Source organism: Macrobrachium nipponense, chromosome 32 (assembly GCF_015104395.2).
Source record: "Macrobrachium nipponense isolate FS-2020 chromosome 32, ASM1510439v2, whole genome shotgun sequence".
Classification (NCBI taxonomy): Eukaryota; Metazoa; Arthropoda; class Malacostraca; order Decapoda; family Palaemonidae; genus Macrobrachium; species Macrobrachium nipponense.
In genome coordinates this window covers 32,963,694-32,976,072 of record NC_061094.1, presented here as the reverse complement: position 1 = coordinate 32,976,072, position 12,379 = coordinate 32,963,694, and the positions used below count along the sequence as shown (strand labels likewise).

General features: G+C 37.2%; 1 protein-coding gene across 2 annotated transcripts in view; it reads right to left on the bottom strand.

The window, feature by feature from the left end:
* Positions 1 to 390: 390 nt before the first annotated feature.
* The window catches only part of LOC135207327 (XK-related protein 6-like), a 53,578-nt gene continuing 41,589 nt past the window's right edge, over positions 391 to 12,379 (bottom strand). The window contains exons 1-9 of one of the 2 annotated variants that reach the window (XM_064239028.1): positions 9,644 to 10,192; positions 7,765 to 7,945; positions 7,145 to 7,307; positions 6,715 to 6,824; positions 5,827 to 6,030; positions 5,031 to 5,194; positions 4,346 to 4,444; positions 3,305 to 3,522; positions 391 to 1,726 (exon numbers count right to left, since the gene is read on the bottom strand). In XM_064239028.1, the coding sequence (XP_064095098.1) occupies positions 1,582 to 1,726; positions 3,305 to 3,522; positions 4,346 to 4,444; positions 5,031 to 5,194; positions 5,827 to 6,030; positions 6,715 to 6,824; positions 7,145 to 7,307; positions 7,765 to 7,945; positions 9,644 to 9,748 (1,389 nt within the window). In that variant the 5' untranslated portion in view covers positions 9,749 to 10,192 and the 3' untranslated portion in view covers positions 391 to 1,581. Of the gene's footprint in view, positions 1,727 to 3,304; positions 3,523 to 4,345; positions 4,445 to 5,030; positions 5,195 to 5,826; positions 6,031 to 6,714; positions 6,825 to 7,144; positions 7,308 to 7,764; positions 7,946 to 9,643; positions 10,193 to 12,379 lie in introns of those variants that run through there. The other variant, XM_064239027.1, reaches the window with a different exon arrangement.

Sequence of the window (12,379 nt, the reverse complement as noted above, 5' to 3'; positions counted from 1 at the left end):
TTATTAAAAAAAGAAAAATTCTCACTGTTACCTTCTAAATCAAGATATAAAAAATTTGTTTCGTTTCGGTAAGCGCTATCTACAGCAATAGTTACATTTACACGTTCCTCGTGAAGTGAAATCTTACGTAACAATTAAGAAATTCACGAATATACTCGTACAAAAACAAACGTTTTACTTCCTAAATAAAAACGTCGAACCTGAAGCTAAGTCACGTGATATTTATTTACAAAGAAATGCAACGGAAAGTAATTCGATCGATCGTCAAAATGGATTCTAATCATCATAATACGTGATGTAACGGTTTCATATAACTTTCAGTAGATTGAACTGGACACAATTTACCATTCATATATATATATATATATATATATATATATATAATATATATATATATATATATATATATAATGAATATATGTATTAACATTATCCCTCTAGCGTGGCCCAGGACCGAAAATTGTAAGGACTTTTAATCTGATGATTTAAAATAATCCTTCTCTGTGGCAATTTAAGCTAAATAGCTAACGGACTTATCTTTAAAAAGGTATCCAGCCTACTGGAATCAAGACTGAACGAGAACTGGAGTAATACCAGGCAATTTCCTTTTCACATTTTAATGCAAAAGGTCGCTGCTGGCAATCGGTTCAAAACGTCGACTTCAACTTGGATTTGTCATCGTCCAATCACAGCTGTTGGTCAATGATTTCCAAAACGTCGACTTCAACTTGGATTTGCCCACGTCCAGTCAGAGTTCTTAGTTAATGATTTCCAAAACCTCGACCTCAACTTCGATTTGCCCGCGTCCAATCAGAGTTCTTGGCCAATGATTTCCAAAACGTCGACTACACTTTGGATTTGCCCACGTCCAATCAGAGGTCTTGGTTAATGATTTCCAAAACCTCGACTTCAAATTGGATTTGCCCACGTCCAATCACAGCTCTTGGTTCGCGGTTTCCAAAACTCGACTTCATCTTGACTTGCCCAAGACCAATTACAGCTCTTTGCGCTATCATGTCATGTACTGGGAAGCTGATATCGAGGACTAAGCATTATTCCAGTCCAATGTATTTGCTGGCAAAGTTGGCTTCAATTGTATTCTATAATAGTAACCTTAAATTTTTTTTCTTTTCAAGTTCCAGGAAATTGCGAAAGTGAAATCTAGTTTGTTAACTCTTTGGCAACAGCAAATATTTTCTATTATATTTAAATATCACGAATCAAAAACCCACAATTCTCAGTTTGTATTATTATTCAATTTCGGCTCACTTTCATCAACTTCCTCAAGACAGTTTATAGCTTCATATCTTTAGTTATATTACCGCGCGACTCTTTATAAATTTATAATGATCCAGAATTCAACTTTGACTAACAGAATCCTTCCGGATAATGAAGGGAAATATGGACGGTAAGGTTACTGTCTCTCACAAGGGTAAAACCACGGTAAAACACTGAGGTCCTTGGGAGTTAAGACCCACCTCCATTAACCCGCTTCCCCTGGGAGACGAAAGACTGAACTGACGTAGAAGGAAATGTGAAAAAAGTTTTTATTAACGGCTAGATATTACTTCACTCGCCCTGTCACGCCACGGAAGGCGTGCGCTTGCGATCCGGATGAACGCAGTAGAAGAATATGGCCGAGAACGCGATGCTCAGGAGAAAGAACGTCGAGACGATGACCAGGGGAAGCCACTGGTACCAGAAGTGGCCCTCTGTTTGCAGGTACCTGAAATGCAGACATGGAGATAATGAATATACGTTACGTCTGTTTGTATAGGCTGCTCAAAGAGCAAAGGTCTTGAGATTACTTGACTTTGTTGAATAGGTCACAGGTCGATACGTTCGGGCTGCTCAAAGAGCAAAGGTCTTGAGATTGCTTGACCTTGTTGAATAGGTCACAGGTCGATACGTTCGGGCTGCTCAAAGAGCAAAGGTCTTGAGATTGCTTGACCTTGTTGAATAGGTCACAGGTCGATACGTTCGGGCTGCCCAAAGAGCAAGGGCCTTATAATTATTTTCAAAAGTCATGGGTCAACATTCCATATTTTACTGGTTTGGATGCAACTTGATGGACAACTTAATCAACTTAATCTAATAACAAACCTCACGTTATTTTCTAAATAAATGGTTGTGTATAGCGACACCCAGCAATATGGACTACAATATTACTAAATCTAATATGTCATTTTCCTTATTCTACTAGGATCGTATCACAGGATCATGCAGTCAAGACTGAATTGAATTTATGCTGTCAGAGGTCTTAATTTAGTTGTTAAAGCACAAGGAAGTACAAACTCTCCGGAATTATCTAATATCTTAGACATGTCAATTCCATATTCACTCAAGCACTCAGGTGGCAACTGACCCTTATTTCTGGTATGGTCTGGAAATGGATAAGTGGACTGATATGGACTCAGGCACTCTGCCTTGCCTAACAACAAAGGCCGAATCATCTTTTTGCACCAAAACCCCCTAAGTCGCTTTTTGGGGCCATCCCATTTCCAGGCATCTTGTGGATCTGCATCATCCATGAGGCAGTGTTTTTGTAGTTTCTATAGTATACCCATTGGTATACTCTAAGAACGTACCAGTATTTGCAACCATGGTATTCTGTCTTCGTTTACTCATCACAGTCTTTGGGGTTCCACGAATGTCGAAGTCAACATTTTTTTGTCTTGCATTAGTACATAGCTATACAGTCTTCTCTAAGAGACTTCCTCTATAGACAACGTAAGTCTTGCTGTTCTTCTTAGTGCTACGTTCTTGAATACAATCTTCTGTCCCAGGTGATAGATGAGAATGCCAGTTTAATATCTGGAACTTTTCTAATTTATTACAGAACCGATGCGACTGAGGGGTAGTTTCTTTAGCTTTCCCACCACCATACGTCCTTTTTTTTTTAAATATTAAAAGGGGATGGCTGTAAAATGTATTAGGTCTGCGATTCACAGCAACTCCTTTGGGATCAGGTTGCTAGCTGCAAGCCCCCTTTTTCCACCATTGCTGTGACCCTACACAGTCAAGTAAACCTTAAGATATATATAAAAAACACCAAAATATAGAAAGAAAGTTCTATATTTCAGAGACTGCCGTCTCTCTCTGAAATATAGTACTTTCTATACTTTGGCGTTTTTATGTGCTCCTTTTATTGATGGCATTCTGTAGTGACAGAACATTTTTACCAGTCATATATATATATATATATATATATATATATATATATATATATATATATATATATATATATAATAGTATGAATAAAGGCTTTTACCTAAAATTAGAAGAGTTCAAATTTAAATCTTACCAAAAGGCAATCATGCAGCATTCCTCGACGATCCTCAGGAAGTGGTATATCGCCCCCTGGATCTTCGGCTTCTTCCCTCCGACGTCGACGAACGTGTAGAGGAGGATCAGCCCGAAGACGGCGCTGAAGAACACGTCGTCGATTCTGTGACAAGGGCCCTGCCTCATGTCGTGGGTGAAGGTGGCGTTCATGCGGATGGGGTTGGGACAACAGATCAGCTGTGGAGGGGAAAGGAGTTTCATTATTAGGTTTGTTGAATTTTGGGAAGCCCTTCTGTTAGCCCCCTATATCTGTCTGTTACAGTTTTTTTTCTTGAGTGGGCCACCCCCCGCCCTTTACCTAAAAGTTATAGTTTTAGTTTTCTTAAGTGGGACTAGGGGCCCCCTTTACCTATAAGTTATAGTTTTGGTTTTCTTAAGTGGGCCCCCTTTACCTGTACGTTATTGATTGTGTTTGATTGAGTGGGCCCCATTTACCTATCAGCTACAGTTTTTTGCTTTCTTGAGTGGGGCCCCTTTACCTTTAAGTTATAGTTTTGGTTTGAGTTGGGCCCCTTTACCTTTAAGTTACAGTTTTTTGCTTTCTTGAGTGGGGCCCCTTTACCTTTCAGTTATAGTTTTTGTTTGAGTTGGGCCCCTTTACCTTTCAGTTATAGTTTTTGTTTGATTGAGCAGGGCCCCTTTACCTATCAGTTAAAGTTTTTTGTTTTCTTGAGTGGGTTCCCTTTACCTATCAATATATAGTTTAGTTATAGTTTTGGTTTTGACTGTGTGGGCACCCTTTACCTATCAGTAATAGTTTTTGTTTGGTTGAGTGGGGCCCAATTTACCGATCAGTTACAGTCTTTTGTTTTCTTGAGTAAATGGCTCTTCTAAATCACACTTCAGTTGTATCTTAAATTTCTTCCCCAATATCTGCAAGTTTTCACAAATTTATACACTTCTTGGGGGGGAGCTTATTGGATAGTCTGAATGCAGTGTCTTCAAAGGTCCTAGAACATCAAGTTAGACGAAAGACACAATCGAGAATCATCCTACTCACCGTGAATAAGATGAGGATGCTGGCAGCCAGCCAGTGACACGAAACAACGATGAAGAAGATGACTAGGTATTTCGTGGCGAACAGGGAAAAGCACAACACCTGAAAGGAGAAATTCGAATTCGTAAGATGCCAGAGTCTATTTAATGCAATGTTATGTACATTGCCAAAACGTGCTTCATAATGAAGAATCACAACTCATAGTTATCCTGGGCAACCTTGAATTTGGTGCATAACCCCTGCGTATCTAATGGCAATTGAATTAAAGTAATTAATGTTGCACTGAGGTCAGCATCCTAGGTCACCTTAGATTTACATCCAAGTTGCCTTGTGTATCTAACTATTGAAATGACACTATCTTTCCTAGATAGTAGCCCCAATGGTTTTTGAGTGGTCGTTACTTAGGACTAATATTTCTCTGGGGTCATTATCTTTAAGATTTTGACAGTCTTTTGTTTGTGTTTTCAAGATAATCCCAAACGGGCTTGTACTTAACACAAAGTGGATACGTACCGGGTTAAAAATCCTTGGGGGTAACTATCTATGAAAGATCCATCAATGTTGTACTGAGGTCAATATCAACACGAATATTTCTAGTTTTTTGCTGATGTTAGAAGCGAAATCTCCCAAATAATTCTATTTTCAAACTAACTACAAAATCAGATTTCCGAGATCCACCATTTCTCACCTGAGGTCCAATGCAGCAGAAGTGCGCCAGAGAGAGCACCATCAGACCAGCTGCGCTGAGGTTCCCCATGGAGGGTTCTGCCAGGCGAGTCGCTTTGGTGAAAGAGCCGACCGAGAAAGCCATGGCTACGAGGGAAGCCCCCACTGACAACAGCTGCATCATCACTGGGAAATGATAAGTATCGTTGATCAGTCACGATAATATATTTCCATAATGTAAATTAATAGTGAGGATAGTTTTCGGTGATGCTATAAATTAGAAATGAAAACAATTTTCCTTAGCGATTTAATTAAATGAAAATATTTTTTCCTAATTTTGTAAATTAAATTAGAATAAATTTCCATAACATTGTAAATTTAGAATAATTTCCTATAATATTGTAAATCAAATTAAAATAATTTTCCGTAATTCTGTAAATTAGAAATAAGTATAACTTTCCTTAATATGGTAAATTAGAAACAATAATATTTTACATAACACTGTAAATTTAGAATAATTTTACATAATATTGTACATCAAATTAAAAATAATTTTCCTTAAAATTGAAAATTAGAAATAAGAACGCTTTTCCTTAAAATTTTAAATTAGAAACGAGAATATTTTCCGTAACACTGTAAATTAGAAACGAGAGCAAATAACTTTTCTTCGTAACGAACCGGCTTTGTTGAAAGGTAAGTCTAGTTAGTGTCCCATCTTCTCTCACAACTAATTTTCGCAACAGCTCTGTAAAACAAAAAACAAAAAAAAACAAAAAGTCTCCTGCACTAATAAAAACAACCCACTTGAATGGACTCACTTGTCGTGGATATCTCTCCCTGCAGCGACTGTTCAGGAATGGTATTGGCCATGATATAAATCTGCAAGATGAGCTGGGGAGCGTCCTGCACCAGCGAAGACATGAGGTCCACATTGGCCGCGTCTCTTTCAGCGTGGATCCACAGCTTCTGATAGTAAAGTCCATCATGGCGGTGATTGTGGGCGGGAGGCGGATCTGCGTAGCCTGCAATAGGTAAGATTGGAGTCAAAGGATGCCAATAAGGACCCAGAAAATTAGAGGCTTAAGGCCCCCATACACTGAACGATTGTCTGAATGATTGTCGTTATCGACAAATGCCCACACTATTCAGACAGTATGAACGATCTCCGCACCGATTCAGTATGAACAAAAAGATTTTGTCTCGGGAAGACATGACATCATCTCTAGAAGAGACGCGCGTTATATCGGCAGACAAACCCATACATTGAACGATCTGTGTATGACAGACTCAAGTCGCAAGCCAGCAACCTGGTCTTGACAGATTCCCGCTGAGATCGTTCAGACACGAAGCTCCGCCCACTTTTGCATTTAGACAAGCCCATACACAATGTTTTTGGGAACGATACAGACAATCGTTCATGCAATCATTCAGTGTATGGGGCCCTTTGGAATTAGGCCCACGTATAGATGGAATGGAGTAGAATATAGAGTTTGGTGTGAACCTATACACAAGTAGGTCTAGCGATTAACAATAGCTTCTTCAATGAGGCAAGCCACCACAGCATTACTTTCTGATGGCTTCCGTTGACTTGATAATGTATGGGAGCATATTGGGCCGAGATATTGATAACTCCTCTTAAAAACATGCAAAAAATATGATATTAATTAAAAGTCATTAGATGAAATTTATTCTGGTAAGAATATTACCATTCGCTGCATCCTCCGTTTTGTACTGATCCTCAGTCTGTGGTTCCTCCTTCGGCGCCAAAGACGAACCTTTGATGCTCTTTATACCGTAGTAGAGTAAATCAATCGTTCTGTGAAGGAAAGATGACGCGAGATTAACAAAAGTAATGACTAACTGAAAGAAACATTCTTCAAAGCAGTTTAACAAACCTAATGATATCTGATTTAGTAGAGGATCCTGCATCTGCCCTAATAATAGGCCTATACATTTTTTTAATAGAAAATGGAGGGGCGCTTATAATACTGAATGTCCTGCAGTTTACCATACGACAAATATAAAACAATTCTCTATAACTATCAGTTGTAGACTACACGAGAAAATAACCAACGACCACCAACTTACATAGGCCTATTGTGGCCTAACAGTACACGAGAACTCCAACCAACTGACCTTAGTATGCTGGCATGGAGCATCAGATGACCAAGGATCCTGAAGAACCAAAGGGCCACGGGTACTTTAGGAGTCCTTGGGCACATACCATCATGCTCGCAAACCCGTTCGTCGAACCAGTACCAGTAAAGGCTGAATCCGTTCACCACGATCAGGGGTATCACTGAGTTGGGAAATACAAGTGAGAAATGGAGATAGATTTGAATTTAGGAAAACATATCCAACGAAATATAGCCATGTTGTTTTAATGCCACAACGGAAAAGTAGAACAATATTCCATGTTGACTCTACTTTAATGTGAATTGAAGAAATGGCAAAAAAATATTCTATTTGTTAAATTATGCAAAATGTTTGCTTTGGATGATTAAAATATTTTTTGGCTTAGGCCTAGCCATATTTGGCTCTCTTTTTCCTTCTTCCCTACAGGCATCTGTCCATTTAACTTTTATAATATATATATATATAGATATATATATATATATATATATATATATATATATGAATAATTATCACATCGAACCGTGATCCATTTATATATCTATACTGTATGTATCATGCATGTACGTTATTACAAGGTAGGAAAAAACTCTACAGAAAACGTAGACCCAATGATTGCTTACCTAGCAGCAGAACAGTGGCCAAGAACCATTCATGCGTAGCCTCGTCGTCGTACATATAGTAAGCGACCAAGATATCGGAGATAACGTCGAAGTAGAACATCCCCACACCCACCAGGGCAGTCAAGACATCGAAGACGCCGAATTTGGAGATTTCCATCGGCTGGGTCAACGTCTTGAACCCCTGAGGATTGAGAAGAACAAGAAGCATGAAGGAGTGATGTTTCTTAAAAACAGAACTCACGTTACTCTCATAATTGGAATTATAATTTTGTTTTTTACTCTTTTAATTAATGTAGGGGTATTCGAGTATGTCTATATCTGATACATTTTAAGTATAGTAATTTTATCTTCTCATACACATAAATGTAAGTAAAATTATTACGAATGTTTAACATTCATGACTATATATATATATTATATATATCTATATATTACAATATATATATATATATATATATACATATAGTCATGAATGTTAAACATTCGTAATAATTTTACTTACATTTATGTGTATGAGAAGATAAAATTACTATACTTAAAATGTATCAGATATAGACATACTCGTATATATTAATATAAAAATATATAATATATATATATATATATATATAGATATAATATTATATATATATATATATATACACGTATATAGCTATATTACAAATCTCATTCAGACCACTGGACAGTCATGGATTCCTTTTGATATTCTCACCTGTGAACATCCTACTGTGTGAACGCTTCCACGATAAATCGACGTTATTTTTAGACTCTTCCACAATGGACGAGAGCATATTGGGAGTAACAATCATAAAAGGCAGGAGCCGTGACAAGTGAGAAGTGGTCCTGGACCACAAGTTTTTGAGACATGACAAAAATTGATCTTGAACGCAAAGTCCGCTCAAAAGACGCGGTAATGATGATAATAATAACAAGAAAAATAATAATATCGACCCTATCCGATATAGCCTGCGATGCACACTACTCTCAATATATACATTATGCTATGTACCTAAATATTATCATTATCGTCATTATTATTGCATTCAGAATATGGTGTTCATTAGGAAGAAGTAAGAGAAAGTAGAGGGAAATACAAAAAGAAAAGATCCCACTAATAAAAAAATAAACATATATTATATACAAATATATATAATTACCTTCCCGTATAGTGCATTGTTCAAGAATATCTTTAACCAAATTGGACACTGATAAAATGGGAATTGTACCAGGTAAAGTGTTTGCATTTCGTGATACAATGAACACCACGCATGATTATGAAAGATTTGCCGGTACTCGCTCACGCACAAAGCATTATACGCACGGGGCTGCATGACGCATAATAGCTACTATCTGAATCAAGCACAAAGACGCCAGACCGCGAAAATCGTTAAGCGAGAGTAAACACGGAAACAAAGAAGGCACTGTCGCTCTCTCTTACCGCGAAATCCTGATAAATACGGAAAGTACTTCTCCTCTGAAATGTATTTAAACAAATACATAACTTTCATCTTTCTTCCACTTTCAGTGACATGCGATAAACTTATAGGCCTATAATCTCCCAAAGCACCGATCAAGCATGAATTTAGCCTATCTACTGATAATATAAAGTGTATGTAGCTTTCTAAATTACTTTACTCTGCATTAAATTAATAACATCCGGTTTCCTCAAAATGTGTCAGTGTCGCAGCTGTTCCTGGGTGTCATGATGCCACATAGGTAGATAATTATGAATGTACTGGTGTATACAGACGTACCTTATTGCTCGAAATATATACAACATAGCACACTATACGAATTCTACATTGCCATTGGTTCACTAAATATCTTCACTTCTTTCTTATCATATAGGGTTTTCTTAATTAAACATTAATTTACTTGCCTTATTGATGTCATCTTTGATGACGTTATATGCCTCGCTGTGCATCGTTACAAGGGGAAGTGAAAACTGTTGAACACTTGGCTCAGGGCTCAGGCTCACTCTCATTACCACATCGATTCAGCAGAAAGTTGACATAGAAAACTGGATTCAGGATAACGTTTGTGGAGTAGAAAATGATGAGCTCAATGGCTAACTTGTGTAAATCAGTCGTATTCGTTGAATGGCCAGTGTACTGTAGTCTTTGTGTGTATTTGGCAATGAATTTCCGCGTAGGTCCAACGTTCGAGAGATAATTTTACATTCAATTATATCTCTTCATATTTACTGATTTACTTCTAGAGTCAAGGACAATGTACAGGCAATGAAAACATTCATTTGAGGCCTAATTCCTGACATCGGTGGCGAGTTTGTATTACGTATAAGGGGTTGACAAACAGCAGTGGCTGGCCTATTTCGTTAAAATGGTCACTCAGAAAAAAAAAATCATTTAAGCCAGATATTTTCGAAATTTTCTTATATAAAATATCTTTTATCGAGTAAGCAAAAGAATGACAAAATTATAGTTTTAGGGATTGGCTCTATGAACAGCAAAGTTTTTCCCAAGATGTTGGGCTGATTACGGAAATTGTATGTTCTTAGCTAACAAGAACCTATGTCTACTTCAGCAGAAATCAGAACGCGATCCAATTCCTATTTGATTTCAGAAATATTAGTATAACTTGTTTTCATTTTTAGTCTTTTCACTAGGCCTTTCTTCGATACAGAACTTGAGCGTCTTCATTTTTCCACATCAAAGTAATTTCTGTTCCTCCTGTTCCTGATTTTCGAGGCTACTTCAGACTGGGAGTGAATTTACCAGCGAACACATTTCAGGGCTTGGCAGTTTTATACCCTCTGGCTTGCGTTACTTATTACATCAAAATCTTCCAATCTATCCTATGTAGATATTCCCTGCCTTTTTTATTCCCAGACTCTCTTCTGTCTATTAATATACATTTTTATAAATTAGCTAGGCCTAAGAGATAAAAAAAAACATGCTCTTTATAAGTCTAGCGTAACGTATAGGTCTAAATCATCGAACCGATTGTGGCTTATATGTTTGCTCGTAATTGCCACGGACTTTTTAGCGTGGCAACTCATTTGTTAAGTTCTTTATGGCCTGATCACTCGTCGATTTTCAATCTTCTAATTTCTGTTTCAGCTTAAAGATTGTGTTCTTGTGCCTACCTTCTGAATATGTTTAGTGTAGCATGACTTTTCTAAAGCAATAGCTTATTCGTTAAAAGGAAATTTAAAGACAATTCAAATTGTAACCAGAAGGAAATAACTATTTTCACATTTTTCTCTGCCATTGTGGTTCGATGAGCGTTAGCAACTCCTGAAAAATTCCTCTTAAGAAATAGCAATCTTGATTCCTTGAGTAGGGATTAAGCTAAAAAGAAGAGGGAGAAGAAGAAGATTAACGCTTTCATGAATAACTGTTTTATGAATCATACACACGGAGGTCCTTTCTCGAGAAAATCGTTAAAGGGGTAAATTCGAAAACAGAAATGGTTATTTGCCTCCCTCTTACTGTGAAATCTTAGTAAATGCGAAAAAATAATTAATTTCCTCCCCATGGACATAAAGTGGTTGTATAAAATGGTTCTAATTAATAAGAATTAATATCCGGTTTCCTCAAAACGTATTTTTTCGATATTAGCAGGGGGTCAAAATGTCTCATCATAAAAATCTGCTGCTTAATACTCGAGTCAATGCAGGACTTAAATGCATTTTGCAGCGTTCTGTTATGTAAATGTTAATTCACTTGCCTTATTGATGTCATCTCTAATGACGTTATATGCCCCACTGTACATAGCTGCACAGGTCAACGAAGACTGTTCAACATTTGAGTGACTTGACTGCACTTCATTGATTCAGTTCAGAGAAAAGTTGACATAGAAAACTAGATTCAGGGTAACGTTTACAGCATAGAAAACGACTAACTCAATGGCTAACTTGTCTAAGTCAATTAAACGGGAAATTTTACATTCTTTACGTCTTTATATTCTATTGATTTGTCTCTGGCGTCAAGGATAATGGACAGGTAATGTGAATATTAATTTGAACAAACAATACTTTTGCCTGACATCAGTGGTAGTTCGTAAAACACATCCAGGGCTGACAACCATAACAAATAGTCGTTTAGTAACAAACCATTCAACCAGGATATTGACGATGACATTTCGTCATATACAGTAAGCAGTAGACTCGTCTTAGAGGAAGAATAATTCCAAATTATTAGTTTTAAATATTAGATCTTATCTCTATCTGGTGTATATTTTTGCATGTCAATTACCCCCAGGATGCTACAATTACTGTATATTATGAGTCATCGTAGTTATCTTGATCAAATGAGTCATTACTAGACTACCAATTCCCCATTATTTAGCAGCTAACCATTCTTTACTCCGCTTAGCTAGTCATCCGATTAAATCAATACTTGTTTAATTTAGGATAGAGCATGTAGATACATTCAGCATGTATGGCAAGTGAGTTTCCTGATTGACTCCAGTTTATAAATTTTCCGTCTCCAGGTGGAGAGATTGCATTAAAGATATGATATGAGGGAGAAGGGAGTACGGGAGGAAATGACCCAGGACAGAGGTAGATGGAAGAGACTAAAAGCGGTGACCCCAAATATGGATAAAGCTGGGAAGAAGAAGAAGAGGAAGAAGAAGACTTGGTTTCATGAAT